Raw genomic sequence first — 19,332 nt, 5'->3', positions numbered from 1 at the left:
CTCTCGGCTAAATGTCATCCTAGATGTGCGGAGATGAAAGGCACGCTTTATTGTTCACCCGGGAACCGTTAGTTCGCAAACAAACATGTTCTTGCTACAGGTCTCTCTCTCGCTCACCCTCTGTAGTAACTCAGAAATCCCCCAACCCTCAAATCATGAGACGACATGAGAAATTAGTGCAGTTACCAAAAGATTCCATCACCTCTGCCCTCTATCAATGCTGCGTCTGTGATTCTGTTCCTTCACAGCTCTTAAACAGCATTAGCATGACATTGTGTTTACTGTCTTGTTGCTCAGCTGTACAAATCTGAATAAGTCACTTACTATGTAGCTGTAATCAATATTTTATACACACAATTGATTATAAGCTACTTGTGTGTGAAAGGGGTCACTTAATGACACAGAATATTGCCAACCAACTCTGCAGTACCCCGTCAGCTCTTTGCAGCTGTGTTTTAGCTTCTTTTAGCTCATTGTTTTAGTTTTCCGGTACAAAATGTTTATATTCTGGTTCAATCTCTTAGCACTAAGCTAATTTTAGCCACAATAGCCAGCTGATTTCCCTCATACTCTACCTGCTCAGCATAAAATGTCTAGCAGACAGAATTAGCTAAATTAGCATAATGTAGCGCTTAGCAGCTAAAGGTCCAGATACTTCCATCACAAGTTGGTGCAGGACAAAAACAGAGCTAAAAGAAGAGTGAATATTGGACTCATGTCCATAAAATAACCAGAAACACAAACAAAAGCTTTATTTTTTAAATCTAGTGTTACTTAAAGAGTATTCGCTAACATGTTCGCCATGTCTGGATGATAGCATGCCAGTGTTATGCTCACAGCTTACACTCCCACAGCCCACACAGCAAATTGGTTATCGTAAGTTACATCATTTCATTAAAAATCAACTGGTGATATTTTATAGTCTGGGTCATGTTTTATAACTGCAGCCGTTCTGTTCTTCTCCGAACCTTTCTCTCATCACATCCATAAAAGAGATTTGTGCAACTTGGCCCTGCAGGCAAAACAACATGCCAACCGAGGCAAGAAGCACAAGCATCATAAAGTTTTCCTCATAAATTGAAGTTTTACTGACATGTTATGAAATGCTTGTTTTCTTAGTCTGGTCAGAAGTAAACACCGTTCTCTTGAGTATGTAGAGGAATCCTTGTAGGGCAGCTACCTGGCTAACAAAGCTAGCTGTTTCGTTAGCCCACTACCGACGTGAAGTTAGCAGCATTTCTTACACCGAATGACTTAGTGGTGGTATGAATTGTGTTCAAATTAGGTGCTACAGAATCACATCAGAAACAATACCAATGCAAAGAGAACATGGGAGCCTTTTTAATAAGTGTTTAATAACTGTGGTTAGATTTAAGCCTGAATATTATTTTAGGCTACAAAAAAGATGTGGTGTGGGGGCTAACAAAAAGTGGTAACGTTAGTTAAGTTAAGGACGCAAATTGTGTCAGAAAAGTTATGAGTAAATATGTTCATGTTGACTTTTGGCCTCGCTTGGGACTTGAACTCTGGTCTTTAAGATCCTGTTTGTTTGACCCGTACATGACCCCAGTCTCTCACCTCAAGCGGGTTTTATCAACTCATACCAAGTTGCCTGACTTTTTAAAGGATTTGTGCCCAACCAAGAAAGAAAAGATGCTCACTGACTTTTCATTTGCACTTTTCTGTCGTCCCTGCATGTAGTTTCAACCACATGATGCAGAGTTAAGAGGTCATTTCTCATGTGTTGGCGGCATTCCTCCCTAAATTTCTTATCAGCTTTCTCATAAAATCCGTCTTCCCTTACTTTAGGATTACATGCACACACTGAATATCTGTCTAAATCAACCCTAAAAACAAACCACGTCCAATCCCTCCATTATTCTCACTTCTCCTCTCCCTCTTAAGTCTTTGCAGCAGTGTGATCAACCACGACCTCAACCTTTCCCCACAGATGCTCTCAAAAGCTTCTCGCTGCCCTAATGAAACGTACTCCAGCTGTCTGAGTCATGTGGCTGCAATTAAATTAATATAGATTTTATCTGTTATTACACAGAAGATGTGGGAAGACCTTTGAAGGCTGCACGTAAAAGATCTGTCTCTCCGGTGATACCAAAACAAACCGTTTTCGATCCTTTTTTGCATGATTGTTTATCTAATTGTGACCCCTTTCTTGTCTGTTTGCAGAGGGGTGTAGGGCTTGGGGGGGGAAGGGGGTTGAGTATAGAGGGCCACCATGTAAGGGGGTGGGCACTAGATACTAAAATTAAAGTTAAATGGATGCATGACAAGGGTTAATAGGGAATGCTCATGTCCAGAGTTTTGTGCTGCAGCCCTGAGAGAGCATAGCAGAACTGGAAAATGGGGAGAAAGAGGAGAAGAAGACATGCAAGGAGTTCCTCGAAGTTTAACTGAAAACGTGTTCATCTCCATCCATGCACACACGAACAGTCCTACTGACACACTCAGAGGCATCCCCGGAGCACGGATTGGACGAGAGACATGAGAGAGAGAGAGAGAGCACTTGTTTCCCTCCCCTCCACAGCTGCACCAGTAGCCCTGTCTGTCACTGTGTGAGTGTGTGAGAGCAGGGCGGCGATGATGACGGGCAACTTGGACTCGTAGACCACCTCATATAGACTCTACACTTCTCCGCACCACGTCTCTCGCGCGCTACTGCTCCTCATTACCCACAGTGGACCGGGAATGGATTCTAGGCTGCTGATTGGACCGGGGATCCCCACATCGGACCCGACCGCCCGGGCACCCTGGAACATCAGCTCCATTGGTCCGCACCGGCTCATGGAGTTGTCTCCAGTCTCTACAGCTGTAAGTACAGCTCCCAATCTTTTTCTGGGTCTGCTTGGAGGAATGCCCCTCGAGCTGGTAAGCTTCTGTGCGCAGCAGCGATGCGTAACAGCGGCGAGATCCGATCCAGAGCTGCTTAACTGAAAACATCTGGGAAAACAGGCAGAGAAACTGTCTGGATTATAACTTTATTTGTTATTTATTCCTCCACGAAACCATTCATAAACTTTGATTAACATCGAGAGCGTGAAATGTGAATGAGCGAGATGTTAACTGTGTGAATGAATGAATCGCACCATCCCCTCCTGCGCATCTGCGCGCCGACCATTCAGCACAGAGAGCTGAATGAAGCAGGCGTAACGCGCGCATCTCGTTATCTTGATAGCGTAATAAGTTGTAAGTATTGCTGTAAATGGTTGTTATAGTTGTAAATAAACTGCTTTGGCTGTACGTACATCACCTCATGACTTTTTAGTGCCAGCGTGCGTGCGCGACTCAAAAAATGCCATACGTGTATTTCTGTGGCTGAACTGCTCAAATTGATCTTATTTATGGTGCATTTGTGGATCTCCCCTCCTGTCAGTGTCCCTTTAACATTTCAGAGGACTTGTGTGTGTTCAGTTGTCACTATTCTGGCTTGCTGTTGCACTAAATGTCGCTGATAGATCAATTTGATCACAATTTGTGCTCTTAAAAGCCCAAATATTGTCCGTTTACGGTGGAGACGTTTCACTCAGACGTGGTGGAGCTCCTTCCTCCGGAATTAGTCTTTGTGCCTCTCATCCTCTGTGAGATCTTTTTTAGTGGCAAAATTCTCCTTAAAAAAAGCTAAATGAATGCTTTTCCAAACCTGCCTCGACTGCTTAAGTGTTCCCTCTATGCTGCCTTTTTATCCGTGAATATTTTCTGTTGCATAAAATATGCCTCTTGGACATTTTGTAGTGTTTTTGCAGTATCAATAAGATTACGTTATGGAGTTTAATGCTGATGTTACAGGCATACAGCAGACCTGATCTTTTTCTCTCCACGCAGGCTGCAAGTTAAGTTCAGTTCATATTAAAGCAGAGGAAATTCTGTTTGCAGCAAGCCTGCACAGATCACAGAACAACTGGTCTGTATGCAGATTTGATTGGCTGTGTGAGAAGTGTTAAATCATGCTGTCTCTCACATCCACTCTGCAGTCTCATTTACACATTGTTTCTCCTGGAAACTGAGACGTGTGATCACCAGCAGGGAGAATGTGATCATTATTAAGTCTCGGGGATGAATCAGACTGCATCTCTCTCTCTCTCTCTCTGTCTCCCTCTGTGTCAGACTGTGGGATTAGTTTACGCACAGCCTTTAAGGGGAAATCCTTTCTCTCCACCTCTGCAGCGTGCGTAAAAAACACAAAGCCTAAAAAAGAAACATAACTTTGCTTCAGGAGTCCAGAAACTGACTCCGATTTTGGGCCATATTGAGAAACACATGGCTGCGCGGTTATGGTAAATGTAGTTCAGCATGTGTGAAAGGTTCAGTTTGGACTTTGAAGTTGAGACCTGCAGCCTTCGGTCTCTGCAGCTTTAGTGGTCTGGCGTTCATGGTGGGAGTGCTGGGAAAGCTGATACTGAAGCACGGCCTGAGGGCAGCTTCTGCTCTGCTGCTGTTCTCCTCGGCGAAAAAGTGTGGTTCTCATTTGAAAACGTACTCCGTTTCTTTTCATACCGCTTGTTGCTTTTAATGTCATCACTTTCTTTCAAATCTCATGTAAAAAATATGGGTCCAATTCATGAATGTTTACATGTTGTCTGCATTTGTGTCTGTGGAATGAAAAGTATGTGATTGTTTGTTTGCGTAAAAGAGAGAGAGTGTGTTATCTTTGTGATCATGTCTTCTGTAGTTGATGAGAGCGTCGAAGCTGCTAAACAAATTAGTTTTCTTTTGAAGTTGCAGATTATCTGGCAACTTACTGACAGGCTGATTAAGGACCTGCTGGTGACATTTGCCTGATTGAGTGGGCGGATGAGCAGTTCGGTTGTGTGTTAAGGCTCTGGACGACTGATAAAAGGGACAGTGGTGATTGTTTTTTATTACAGTCGCATTCAGTGTGATAAAACATTAAAATGCTGTTAATCGATACTGAAACAGAGTTTAACAGTCTTTAAAACATGTGGACGTGCACACAACTTTCTGTAATGTAAGTATGCTTCAGAAAAACGGAAACAAACTGAGCTAGCTATAGCTAACATCAGCTAGCTCAGCTATCTGTCCATAAACCATGTCAGCATAAAATTAGATCCAGTTTCACCAAAGTTGTGAGTGGGTTTTTTTTGTAGACGTTACAGCGTTGTGTTTTTGCACAGCAGTCAGGAAGGCCCGGCTTCACTGGCGTCCAGCGTTATGTGGTCTGATAATCAGTAACCTCTGTTTACAGATTCTACATAGAAATCTGTCGGCAGGGACGTGGAGTTTTAGGGACGGCAAGTCTTCTGGTTTCCGTTTGTAGTACGCTTGTAGTCCGAGTAATACTGACCAATCAGCAGGCTGCGGCGTATGCAGGAAAAACAGTCTGTGTGGAGAGCAAAAGCAGGCGGAACGTGATGCGCCTTAATGACATCCCGGCTCCCATCATCTGACAACGATTTAGCTTCTTATAAATCTCTATAAACAGACATCTGCATGCTAACAGCTAACCATCCGTTCTAGATCTATAATCCAACTTGAGATAAATCCCCTTGATGCTGTCACGAAAGCCGTTCAGCATTCAGATTTCCCGAGTTCCTCAAATGCATCAGAAATGATCGATCAGACCTCCGTTCAACAAACGAGCATTTATAAAGTCGTTTTCTTCTCCTCTTGAGGACAGACCTGACAAAGCCGCATTTTTACGTTTTACTAATCTGCATCATGATGTTGAAATTTCAAGATAAGACCCGTTAATTAAAGTCGCAAGAAAAACGTTTCTTTTTCTGTAAACGATGCAGCACGCGGAAAAGGAAGTCTTGACTGGAAGTCGTTTATCGTCGTTTATTTGTTTCGTTTTTTGCAGCAGATTTTTTATTTGCAGCATTTTTAAATCGTTGCATTTGTTTTGTATTTATGTATATTTGTGAATTTGCATTGTTCCTGTTTCTTCAAATCTTTTGGGCCTTTGCAACGCGATTTCCCTCATCAGCCACCATAGTTTTGGTTCAATAATTGAGTTGTTCTTTGTCTCTCTGTCTTACCATGACACCTGAGTAGAAATAGACTAGTCTCTAATGAAAACACATTTCTCAATTGTTAATGAAAAACTAACAGTGATTATGAGCATGATAATCGTGTCACCAGAGTTAGCTCAGCCATGGTTATTAAATTAGTGTCTTACAGAGTGATGTTTTCTGTGTGCACACAAATTCTACTGTTTGAACATCTGCTGCATGTAAGTCAATTACAGTGCATGCGTTTGCAAGTGTTCAGCCACAGATACACACGTGTGCAAGCTTGCATGCATGTGTGTGATTTTAGTTCAGATTTTGTCCATGTCTGCACGTACACGGGTATAATTGAAACCGGAGTTTTTGCCTCCTTCATTTCAAAATACCTGTCCACACGAGCTCGGTTATAAAAAAATCCCCGTCCAAGCGAAGACGCAAAATCACAAAAAATCGCTGTCATGAGAATGCCACACCAACAGGCGGCGATATAACGCGGTCAGGCGAAGAAGAAGAAGAAGAATCGCCGCCAATCAAAACTCTGAAAAAATCCAACCCAATGCCTCTGTCAATATAGTAGACGAGTAACTGTACATATATGTGTAAACATGTAAAAAGTCCTGTTAAGCATCACTGTTTTTTTCACCTCCGTCATTTTGCAAGGGATGTCGCCTCATTAGTGACACGTCACCATGGAGATAACGGCGCGCAGCGTGATGTCACAAGCTAAAACTGCTGTTGACCCGTCTACACGTTTCCGTAGAAACAGAGTTTCTAAAAGTCTTCACCCTGGCCGGAGTTTTACAAAAGATCCATTTTCAGTTACCTAAAATGTTTGTGTGTGGACGAAAGGACAAGACGCGGAGAAAAAGCTACGTTTTGAAAAATACCTGTCTACGTGTAGACACGGCCTTAATCCCTTAAAATGGACGTTTAACTCTCTTCCTCCCTTTCACTCTCACTCTCTTTTATCCCTAATCTTCGTCTTCTTTCTCTCTCAATGTATTTGTCTTTGCCTGTTCTGAATCACCACAATTAGACAGCCACGAGACCGTTTACATTTAAATTACTCGCTCTCATCTGACGAAGGAATACCCAGAATTCCTAGTGTCCGAGGCTTCAGTACGTGCTCGCAGAGGGGGAGTTTAGACAGATTTTACCACCCACTATCTCCACCTTACAATCACACAGGAGACCTCCATGCCACGCAGCTTCGGCGTGCTAGTCGCCAGCCGGGGAAGCTAATGACCAGCCTATCCAGTAGCCAATCCAATGGGTTGCTATGTTAGACGCATGACTTGCCGCCCTGGTCGAATGAATAATCGGCTTCTCATTTACCACCGCCGGCCTCTCAGTTACCAGCGCTGGCTTATCATTGACCAGATCTGCAGCTGGCTTCGGCAAGGATATAGCCTCCTTCCCTCTCAATAGTCTTAAATTTGTCCTTTTCCCCGTGCCATAGCCCGCCGCCTTCCCCCTCACCTTGTGATCGGCATTAATCTGGCCCCGTGCCGCCTGAGCCAGGAGAGAGAGGAAATGAGAGAAAGCCGGAGGAAGGAAAGGAGTGTTCGGGTGATTTAGGGAACAGACGTGAAGGAAGGAATTAAAAGGGAACGGGGTGAAATGAAGGCGGGCAGGCGGGGAGGCCTTGAGCGAGATCCACCGTATTACACATGACGGCGTCACACCGGATCCGAGTGTGTTTACATTCCACACACACACATTCACCACATCTGCATTATCACCTTCACTGCACTTTCCTGCCGCTTCACTAACACCTCGCCGTGACCTTTTCACTCATTTACTTACATAAGCAGTCCACCATTTGTCACCACGCTATCTAAATGTCCTCCTTCCAGCAACAGGAGCATATATGACTCTGCAGAAAAGTAGGACTGCTGAAACAGATGTTGGACACTCAAGCAAATGTGTGCAACAGAAACAAACGCACACACATGACACGGGCGCTTAAATGCGGCGGTCAGGATTAATGAAAGGAGACGTGTGTGTGTGTGTGTGTAGCGGCCAAGGAAGATTTAGCTTAGTGGAAGTAGTCCTGGTGAGTGAGCGAGTGTGTGTGTGTCTCTGTGTGTTTCCCTGGTGTGTGTGCACACTTGAAAGTAGCCCAGCGAGAGACAAAGGGAAAGTGTAAATGCAGGGGAGTGTGTCATGATTTCTGAAATGAATTCTCAAGTGGAGCCGAGCGCTCTGAGGTGCAGCAGCTTCTCAGAAGCTAAATGCTGCCGCTAAGTGAAATGCTGATAAAACAAAAACCCAAGACAACCTTTTTATTGTACTTTATTCCATTAAGAGTTATAATAAAATATAAATGTTTTCTGAAATTTACTGTTCTGCATTATAAGTTCAAAATCTCGTGGGACTCTAACTCCATGAAAACAGGCTCTAGTTAAAGTCGAAGATTCCAGCTGACATAGGCCAAGAGAAGGGGTTCATTCTCGACAGGTCACTTGTCAATCACAGAGCTGACACGTAGAGACAGACGAACAGACACGCTCACAGTTTGAGTAACCAGTGAACCTAACAAACATGTATTTGGACTTCGGGAGGAAACTGGAGTGGCCATGCAAGCACAGGGAGAACATGCAAACTCCATACAGTTTGCTAGGCCCATCTGGCCTGTAGGTTCAAACCAACGACTGTATATATAGATGGATGACGCGTCTCCATCTGCTCTCACATTGATGCAAAATAGCGCCTGTGATAGGCGCTGCCATCCTGCGATGGTGACGGCCAGAGCTGTGCAGTAGAGATCAGTGGTCGGACGCAATCCAAAACACACACTTAAATTGCCTAAAACAAGCAGCAAGGATCTCACACGCCCGCGTGTTTAACAGCTTCTTGTGTTGGTCTGAGGTTCGTCCTCTACTCTGCTTATCAGGAACGGATCAGCTGCAGGAGCCGGATCTGTCAACAGAGCTGTCAATCACCCTTTTTACAGCATCAAATAACTTATTAAAAATAAACTTGTCAGAAAAATGAACACTTGGACATAAATCAGCATGATAAGAACTTACTGTGATGACAGAAACCATGTTTGAGAAAAATGTGTTTGGCGTGTATTTTGATTTTATAGTTTGACTCATGTCCCATCTGTTAACATGGAGGAGGCGGGCTTTATGACCTATACTGCAGCCAGTCAGCAGGGGGCGATAGAGAGGGTTTGGCTTCACTTTTAGGGAGCTGTCATGTCGTCCATCTTTTTATACAGTCTATGGTTCAAACCAATGTGCATGAAGATCGATGAAAATCTCAACCTCCACTGATTGCACAAACGTGAAGAAATGGCGCTACGGAGCGGGAGATGCCATCTTGTGCATTTTAAGCAAGAGTGTGCGCAGAGGAGGTCGACTGGTGGAGCTGCGTTATTGACGTACCGCCCTAAAACACACATTTAACTTGGCAACAAAACGGAAAAGATTATCCTATTTGTATCGTTCATCCGCTGCTCGGTCTCCGAAACCAAGATTTGTGCAAGCAAGTGGCAAGTAGATACTGTGTGAATCTTCTAACAATCTAATTAGCCAGCTAATTAATAAGCCACGGTTCATATACTGTACTACTTTGACAACATAGCATTAGCCAACCCCTCTCGTTGCCGTGGCCCCACCTTCCCGTCCAAATATGGTCACTTCTGGCTCACAGCAGGAACCTCCTCTTCTTACGTTTCAGTCCTTTTTGTGTTTAAGTCAATTCGATTATGGGCTTCTTATTCAAAGATAACAGTTTATGAGCCATTTTCTGCTTTTATTTTTATTTCTGGGTTGAGCTGCTCTCCAAACCTCCCAAGGCCTATGAGCTGATCCGTGTAACAGCCAGTGTGGCAGGTTTATTCCAGCCGAGCAGTAGCACGCCTGACTCGACTCATTCAATCAACTTTACGGTTCTCACACAGTTGATTTGTTGTATCAGGCGAGCCCTGGCCTGGTTGGAACATAAACTGGAACCAGTGCTGCCCTTTCACGGATCAGTTTGACTCCCCCTTTTCCTTCACAGCAGTGATAATGAACCCTGCAGTTAGATCAACATTACTGTTGAATAACATTAATATCCGATCATGTTTTTCTGTTGGCAGGGTTCAGTGGTTCCAAACCACCCGTTTCCAACGGTAGACGTCCCAGACCACGCTCACTACACCATCGGGGTCGTCATCCTGGTTGTGGGCATCACAGGCATCCTGGGAAACTTCCTGGTCATGTATGCTTTCTGCAGGTACATGTAACTTTATGGAATTAGCTTGTTTAGCACCACTTCCATAATATTGCTAATGAGATGCTTGATTTAGGCATTGTTTAATATTGTGACAGTATTTTAACAGCTGTGTGCATTGGTGTGTGTGTGTGTGTGTGTGTGTGTGAAGGAGCCGGAGCTTGCGGACGCCTTCCAACATTTTCATCATCAACCTGGCTGTCACGGACTTCTTCATGTGTCTTACTCAGACACCCATCTTCTTCATCACCAGCATGCACAAGCGCTGGATCTTTGGGAAAAAAGGTAACACGCACACACACACATTTTACACCTTTTTAATGCTTAAACATTCTGCACAAACCACCCCACAGCTAAAAACCTGAACGCAGATCTTTATTTTACACATGGTCTTACATGTGCATGCCCACACACGCATCTTTAACATTCATGAACACACTTTAAATTCAACAGGCACCCGAATCGTTCCCCTCCCCTGCTAAGTGTGACCTATAGTTCAGTTAAGATTCTGCACACACACACATACACACACACACACCTGCCATCCTCTATCACCCCTCTCTGCCGCGACGTAAAAAGTGCCACCAAAGGCTTACTCCGCAGAATTCAAATCCCATCGATCACACAGAACAAAGCGAGGATGCATGTCAGTGGTGTGTTGTACATGAGTGCATTTGGATGGGGGGTTGCACTCTGTTTTTTCAAACAACCTGCTGGGAGCAGAGATAGAGCGGTAGAGACGGAGGCTCCACACTCCACTGATCAAACACTGATAGTCGGAGCGCTGTGTTTTTCCTTCAGGAGTAGTCCTGACCTTGATGAAGACAGCCAATCGCTGTCAGATCTGCAGCTCAACTCTCAACGGTGGTTACTGCGAGAGGACTCTCGCTTTTCACCCCCAACCCCCAACCACTTAGAAACATTGTTCTTTCTTCGATTGGTTTTTCTTTCAAAAGACACAGAGAGACAGAGATGTAGATAATAAGTGAGTTCAAGGATGAATGGTGGAGAAACCAGAAAGCAAAAGCCAAGCGTTTGTTTTTTATTATCTCTCCTGTGTGAGCAGCAGTGTTGCTCTGGGGACGGTAACGTTAGCAGGTAAGTTGGAGGATCTGTCTGCCTTGCTTTAGAGGGAATAACCTCTGCTATTGTTGGACAACACATTAAATGTCTCTAAAGAAAGAATACGTAACAGTGTACGATATGGTTTACCAGAATGTGAGTTGTAACTAAGGAACAAATTGGTAATAACCGGACAATTAATGATTTGGGATAACCCAGAGGGAAACGGTTTTCCATGCCTATTTAATAATATAAACGTGTGTTTAAAAGATAAAGTTACTTCAACCGCATTTCAATTTTGAAAACGCGCACAAATCACAGCCTACCATCTGTTTTCGCCGTGTCGAGTTTGCGATCCTGCTAGCTACCGTTGCCGTGGTGGCTGGCAGCCTACGTCAACGTTGATTGTTGTGAGGGTGGCGGCTGCACTGGCGGTCATGACGTCACACGTCCGTGATGTCGCATGTCCAGGACGAAGCTTTAGCTAGATTATAGCGCCATCGTCTGGGTAAAATACAGTTACAAAATAAAATACCTCTCTCTGCATATTATACTGGTATACTGGACGCACCGGTATATAGGACGCAGCACAATTCATAGATGAAAAAAATGTATTAAAAGTGCTAAATACTTAGTTTATCATTAGTTACACTGGTCTGTTATACAGTGCTTGATTTAGAGACATCAGTAACTACTAACGCCTCGATCGTTTCTCAATCGTCATTTATACGTATCTGTTTGTAAACAGTTTGGTCTTACAGAAAAACGTGAAATGACATACCTGGCAGGTAATGTGGTAAAAAAGTGTGTCAGCACCACGAAAACAATGTGAATGGAAAGGCAATGGGGATCCTTTTTCCATTAGAAAGTTGGGTGCCATTGTATAAAGACCAAGAAACGTCCAATTGGGGTAGCATCTTTGGGCGTCCATTACACAATTTTACGTACGCTACTTTTGGAATTTGCAAAAAAATGGAAACATACATACTTACAATGTTGTTACAATTTCTTTTGCCCAAAGCGACGTACATCTGAGAGTTAATACAACACGAGCAACGATCGAGACAGGAGGGAACGAAGTCAGTAAGAGACAACACAGAGCTTTAAGTGCGATCGGACACTGGTGCCAACAGACCGTCTATAGGGCGTTTTTTAAAATATAATAATCATCATCAGCAACATCAACAAGATCAGTATAGTTATTATCATCATCATGAAAAGGAGAAGAGTCTAGTTAGCGACTTAGGGCCCTGTTGAGATGGGAGTACCAGGCGCCTTTCATTGGCAGAGCGTAGTGGGCGGGACGGAGTGTAGACCTGGATGAGGGCGTTCAGGCAGGCAGGAGCTGTTTTTGTTGCTGCTTTGTAAGCGAGCAACAGGGTTTTGAATTTGACGCCAGTGGAGGGATATGAGCAGTGGAGTGACATGTGCCGTTTTAGGTTGATTGAAGACCAGTCACGCTGCTGCGTTCTGGATCATCTGCAGAGGTTTGAATGTGCATGCAGGAAGGCCTGCCAGTCGGGAATTGGAGTAATCAAGTAATACTTATTTCAATCCAAACTACCATCTTTTATTCTCAGCCTTCTCTCGCCCTGTGTCTGAATCTGACCAAACTGTGACTGACATCCTTAAAAGCGTGTCAGCAAGGCGCCTTCTCCGACTTGCTCTTCGTAATGGCCTCATTTCCTTCCTGTTGGCGTGAAATTTACCCCATTACATTCCACCGACACGTTGTTTGATGAGAGGTGGTTACATCGCATCATTTTGACTTCAGGTTGTTACAAGATTTACAGGACCTCATACATTTTTGAGATGTTTCACATGTGCTTGTTATCTTGATTTTAAAATGGCCCGAGGACTTAAAACTGTAGTTCCTCTCTGGAGAACGTCTGCTGTTCTTTAGGAGCCAGTCTGGACTTCATTATCTACAGTAACGTAAACACACAGACAGTCCTGCGTTATGAAATATGTTCAGTTACATGAACAGTATTTGTTTGAGTTTCTTCACCGAGCGACACGCTTCAGATTTTGACTTGTGCTGTGCGCTGTGATTACATGATGTGTGACAGGTCGCTGGTAATCACACACTCAGCCTGAAGGGACAGCAGCTGATGATGGGTGATTGAGTGTTTGTATTTTGTCAGTGTGTATGTGTCTAGAAGTACGTATGAATCAGATTCCTTCATACATTATGGATATGCTTAATGTAATTATAGACTCTATAGAGAGCAGCACCGTGCGTTATGGAACAATAAGAGGTCTGTTGGAAGTCTTATCAACACTGTGGCAGCCTCTGAATCATGCCCACTATGCCAGCATATGCTGCAACAGCTTATTTACCGTAAGTCCACCATGTATTAATTATTTAAACACTAATACTGTATGCTGTTTGCACATGCCATACTTTCTCTTTCCTTCTCCCCCCGTGCACCCTATATTTCGTCTCCAACCCCCCCTCCATCTATCTTTTATCATGCTGCTTCTTGTCTTCACCTGATACCGTGTTTCACCCTTCATACTGAACTCATCTTCCCGAAAACTCGACCTCATTTCCTGTTCCTTTCACTTCCAATTCCAGACTATTCTTTTTAATCTGTTTTCCACTCCCTTCCTCTTCTCGCGTGTGACCTTCTCGCCTCCAATCTGGTCTTTCCTGACCTCCTTCCACTTTAGATTACAACGCCTTTAAATCAATCCGAATGGCCTTTGTTGCAATTCAATAATAAAGCAAAAAATACAATGAAATCTGATTTTGTTACCATCCTGTCGCATTAATAATGAAAAATATAACTCGGAGATGTACAACAAGTCTCAAAACCACCCATGTCAATATCTTGAAGTCTGAAATTGACAATATTCAATGCTGATACATAATAATATAGTTTAGTATAGTATGCTAGGAAAAGACTAACCCTCAAATTCCACAGGATTCGTCTCCGGTGCGTTCCGTGTGCGCCGCGACCTCGGAGTCGATCGCGCCCATTCAAGTCAATGCTCGTGATTCCACAGCACGCGCCGCGGTCTGTCTCCCTCCGGGTCTTTTTGACGGAGGCCGCTTCAGGCACGCTTCAAGCTGAGCAGAACAGCTTGTTCCAAACAGGAAGTCACACACTAAAACAGCATAGAGCATCCAGTCATTTTAAAATAAAACACCATGTACAGACCGGTCAGACTCCCGTTTTTTCAGTTTTTATAATAACAACACAGTGAAATCTTGAAAAAAGAACACTTTTAATCAGCCATGGTAGAAGCACAAAAATCAAGGACTGATCTCCAAATGAGCAGATAATCAACCTCGGAGGTGCAAACTGAACTGTAGTTTGTGTGTTGCTCTGTTTAACATTGATGTTATGGCATGATTTCGCAATTGGTGCGATCTTGTGATCTCACGAATCTAGCTGCTTGGGCCAGCGCTCCGACTCGCTTCCTGTGGCGCAGGCGGAACACACCGGAACGCGCCGGACACGGATCCTGTGGGATCCAGGCGCAAAGACTCAATTCACACCACAAAACAGAATTTATCTTATTTGTTGATTTATAATCACTTCAAGGGCAAGCAATGCTATGACCAGAGGTTAGTGCTAACCAAAACGTATGTTGTGCTAATGTGTTCATATTAAACTCATGATATTACATTTTATCCTGGCATGAATGTTACTTTTGAACAAGTCTAATTTTCTCCCTAGTGGTGATGCTAAATAGAAATTTAGAAGACCATCATCCAACTCACAAATGACTCCCTGAAACGATCATGCTAGCAAAGTTTAAATGAAAAAGAAAGTCAAATGACTGTGGGTTTAAGCATTGGTTTTAAAAGATTGGTTTTATGGTGTTTGGGGCTACAGAAACCAAAACAGGTTTCATTTTCTGTTGTGAAATTGGCACACACGAATTCCCCATGTTTTTCTTGACAGCATGGCAGCATGTGAGACAACGACAATGGCACCAAGACATTAGCCAACTTTAGCAAAGTTGCCTTCAGGGCTCTCTGACAGAAAGCTCTCTCTCTTCCTCCCAATAGACCGCATTGTTCAGCATTGATGTGTAATTTAAGCCTATACCATCTTTTCGTTAACAGAACCACGTAGTACTTTTGGTGGCAAAATCGTAGTAAATGGTGCCGAAAGCAAACAAGGTTGCTGTCTTTTAAGGTTTAGACACCAAATTTAATTTGAAAGGTTTGGGAAAAGATCAGTTTGGGTAAATAGAATAACTCACTGTTGACTTTTGGTTTCTCATGGGACACAGACCCCAGTCTCCTGGGTGAGAGTTCGTGTTTGTTTGACCCATCCATCCACCCCAACTTCCTCTACTGGCTTTACTTCTTCACCTCTTTTCCTTGAGGTTTTTGAGTTGAAGGCACAATAAATAGTCCAGTTGGAAGCTTTTGATGAGTGTTCATGAAAAAAAGAATATTTATGCCAATCATTATCGATATGGTAGATCTTTTTCGACCACGTAATGCATGTATCCTGTTAATGACAAGCAGTAACCGTGTTGGTTAACGTGCGTCTTCTCTCCTTCCAGGTTGTGAGCTGTATGCTTTCTGCGGAGCTCTGTTTGGAATCTGCAGTATGATGACTCTGATGGTGATCGCGGTGGACCGGTACGTGGTGATCACCAGACCTCTGGCCTCGCTTGGGGCTATGTCCCGCAGGAAAGCCCTGAGCATCGTAGCCGCGGCCTGGGTCTACTCCATGGGCTGGAGCCTGCCCCCCTTCTTTGGCTGGAGTGAGTATTGATCAGTGTGATTCCTCTGAGGGATTCAGTTTGTTGAGCTCTCTCTAAGTCCCTCATTTTCACTTTTTAATGTGTCAGCATGTCAACTTCCTGCTAAAAGTTATACTACTACGCCAACTAGATCTGACTTTGCCTTTTGTGAACAGATGAAAATCCGCGATCAGACTTTTTTTGTTGTTGTTGTTATTTATGCTCCCAACAGAACTGGTTGCATCACTCCTCCTTATTAAGCTTCACTGTCCATTTCTATGCTCTTTAATGGAGCAGGATGTCTCACCTATATTTTACCACATTGACAGGGCAGCGTATGCACAACATTTTCTGTTTTAAAGGTTATAAAAATTAATATTGATGGTCTTTCCATTAGTATGGGGTGACAGGTCTTACTGTTTTTATTGTACCACGCCTTCATTAAAAAAGCTGCATATAAAATATATCACTATAGCACATTGCGAGCACGCTAAGTGGCTCAAATCACTCACACAAAATGTTGCGTGATTAACGAGTGCATGTTGGTCTGGTGGAATGCTAATGGGTAAAAAGCTTGTTGTGGTTCCTGATGCCGGGGTTTCCACATTTGCTTTATTGATTTTTTTGGTTGGCTTGTGGCTCGGATGGCCACTTTGGTCAGCCTGCAGATTTTATAATGTTTCTTCTTCTCTGTGTGGCTCTGTTTGATGTTTTAATCTGCTGTAAAAGTTGCAGTTAGTTCATTTCTGTAGCCTTATAATGCTTATGATGCCGCCTTGGCGTCCATATAGCTCTTTGCTGGTCTCATGTGTTTGTCTTCGTCTTTCGCTCTTTTCTGGTCAATTCTAGAGAGGATAATGGAGGGCAGTTGTATATGTATAATTAATCAATAGTTGTATGCACAGGCAAATGCTCTCTGAACAAATGGAATATGTAATGTTGATTAAGGGCTCGATAGTGTGATGTTGTCCCTCTAGTGTCGTTGTATTGATACTTAATCAATTGTAAGCTAAACGTAGTTATTTATTTAAAAGAAAAAATCATATATTAGCAGATATGGGTGTGTGTGCAGGTTCTTTTTAAATACATACATTGTATTATCCATTCAACTGTGTTCTTTAAGTGTAATTCCAAGCATATGTCTATTTAAATATCTACAAAAATCCCTTTTTCTGTATGTTAGCCCCTGGCCCTCAGACGTCCTCTGCACATCGCTGGTACGACTTCTGTTGAGTCAAACTAAACTTTAACTGCTGTCAAGGTCACAGGTTGTCTGTTGTTGGTCTTAAAGAGGGCGGGGCTTACCCAAAATGTCAGGGGACTACAAAAAAAGAAACAAATCATTGTGACGGTACAGCCTGCGTACTAAACTGTTTTAACAGTTCTCAAAACTGAGACCACAAGGCGTCTGTCCAAACAAGACATAAATTATGGGAGGACAACAACAAAATGCTACATATTTGGTACTTTAATTTTGGAAAATGTTTTAATGGCAGGATGTAGACAGTGAACAGGAGAGGACCAAGTATGGAGCCTTGGGGTACTCCGTTGGGAATCCTGAATGTAAAACAGAAAAAGTTCAAAAGAATTATGAATCAAACCAATTTAAAACTGATCCAGTTTCTCATAAATGGGCTCTACAACTTCATTAGACCCCAGTGAATATAAGATTGTATAATTTCATATAATTATAAGTAATATAACGGACATATACATAGATATACTGTAAAAATAAAGAAGCCAAATTGTATGTAAATATATTCCTTGCCTGAGAATTATTTAAAAAATGTGTGGACTATTTTGATTCTTTTGAGTAGAATTGGTTCCCATTTTGTATATTTATTCAAACAAAAACTACACTGGTATTTTAGACACATACACTGGTGTCCCCTGTTGCAGTTCTCTTGCCCAGATCGACTCTTTTGCTGTGGCTGTTTACCACTAAAAATTCTCTTGGGGTTTGGAGCCCCTATATAGTCACTACATCTCAACACAACATGCAATAAAAGTGACTTATGTCTTCCTTCTGTGTCTGGGGAGAAACAGAGATAGTGTGTTTCAAGGTCTGCTGCTATATGGTATTTATGTGTGTATGTGTATAGTTAGTTGCGTTCAAATTTTCGAGTGAACATACAGTGTCTGTTTGTGTGTATTTTCTTTCTTGACTTTGTGTGAAATGAAGGATGCAGTCCCATATAGAAGAAGCCTATGGTGGGCATTACAAACCCTACAGGTTTTAGTCTTCACAGCAGAAACAACAGGGAGGCAGCTTCAACTTCTTTCTGGATGGATGGATTTTGCACATGGGCCACTTTGGTCCCAGCGTGTATATTAAAGCCTGGGGTTCACAGATGGTGTTACGTTGAGAGAATTGCCTACAGCAACATGGGTGTCCTAGCATAATTGGTCTTAGCAAGCTAAGCTAACCAGCTGACCAAAGAAAATAACAAATCTGCCTACTAGCATCCCTAAGCCTCACTCGCAAAGACATTACATCATGTTTGTTTCTCAGGTACAAAAACCAAAGTGTAAAAACTACAAGATATCTTTTTACAGGGGGTTAAAATGGACAATACACCTTTAGGGATGCTGGAAGGCGTAAGTAGTAAAGAGTCAGGCTTGCTTTTCTCCCTGTTTACAGTGTTTATGCCGAGCTAGGCTAACCATCTCCCAGCTTTAGCTTCATATTTGATGGACATATGTGAGAGTGGTCTCTTGGAAAGAAAGCAAGAAAGGATTTTTTTCACAAAATGTGCTGATATCCTCTTAAAAAGTTTGGCTTTTTTCTCAAATATTGTTTCTGGCGATGGAACCTTGGTCATACATGGCTAGAGCGATCTCAACAATTAGTTTAAGCGCTGTGCTAGCACTGGAGAAATTTCCGATTAAACCCAAAATAACTTCCCACTAAGGGAAAAATGTTTTTATATTTCTTGAATCAAGACAATCTACTTGGGTAATGCTAAGCATCGATGCCCTTGCGACCTGTTTGGTGGAATATTTGCATGTCGGAGGGTTAACCCTGGCATTGAAATGTCACTAAAATAACTACTCAGATCTGCTTATTGCAAGCTCCAAATCTTTATCATTGTCAGGGAGTTGGTTCCTAGCTTGAAGGGGAGAGGCTTCTGAAGTTTACAGTCTACATCCTGTGAGGCAGACTCGTGGAACCTCAATAGAGCGGCCTGGGTAAATCTATAAGTATTGAGTGAATTCAATGTGGAATTCAACTCTGCCTACAGGTAATCGAAATGCGACTGCTTATTTGGAGAACACTTGTCAGTATATATGTGTTCATTCTATAGGTGCACATAAGTCAAAGTCTTTCAGAAAGGGAGGAAACGGGGAGATAACG

General features: G+C 42.9%; 1 protein-coding gene across 1 annotated transcript in view; it reads left to right on the top strand.

Moving 5' to 3' along the window:
* The first annotated feature begins 2,703 nt into the window (after positions 1-2,703).
* Positions 2,704-19,332, top strand: part of LOC138593262 (melanopsin-A-like) — a 29,889-nt gene continuing 13,260 nt past the window's right edge. Inside the window, exons 1-4 of the mRNA XM_069664191.1 lie at positions 2,704-2,826; positions 10,072-10,208; positions 10,357-10,490; positions 15,795-15,998. Of these exons, the coding sequence (XP_069520292.1) occupies positions 2,704-2,826; positions 10,072-10,208; positions 10,357-10,490; positions 15,795-15,998 (598 nt within the window). The remainder of the gene's footprint in view (positions 2,827-10,071; positions 10,209-10,356; positions 10,491-15,794; positions 15,999-19,332) is intronic.

The sequence above is a fragment of the Semicossyphus pulcher genome, unplaced genomic scaffold (genome assembly GCF_022749685.1).
Source record: "Semicossyphus pulcher isolate SPU_LCO1_2020_fin unplaced genomic scaffold, fSemPul1.0.p SCAF_16, whole genome shotgun sequence".
NCBI lineage: Eukaryota > Metazoa > Chordata > Actinopteri > Labriformes > Labridae > Semicossyphus > Semicossyphus pulcher.
Note: the sequence above shows the minus strand (reverse complement) of the source record. Positions and strands in the feature narration are given on the sequence as shown.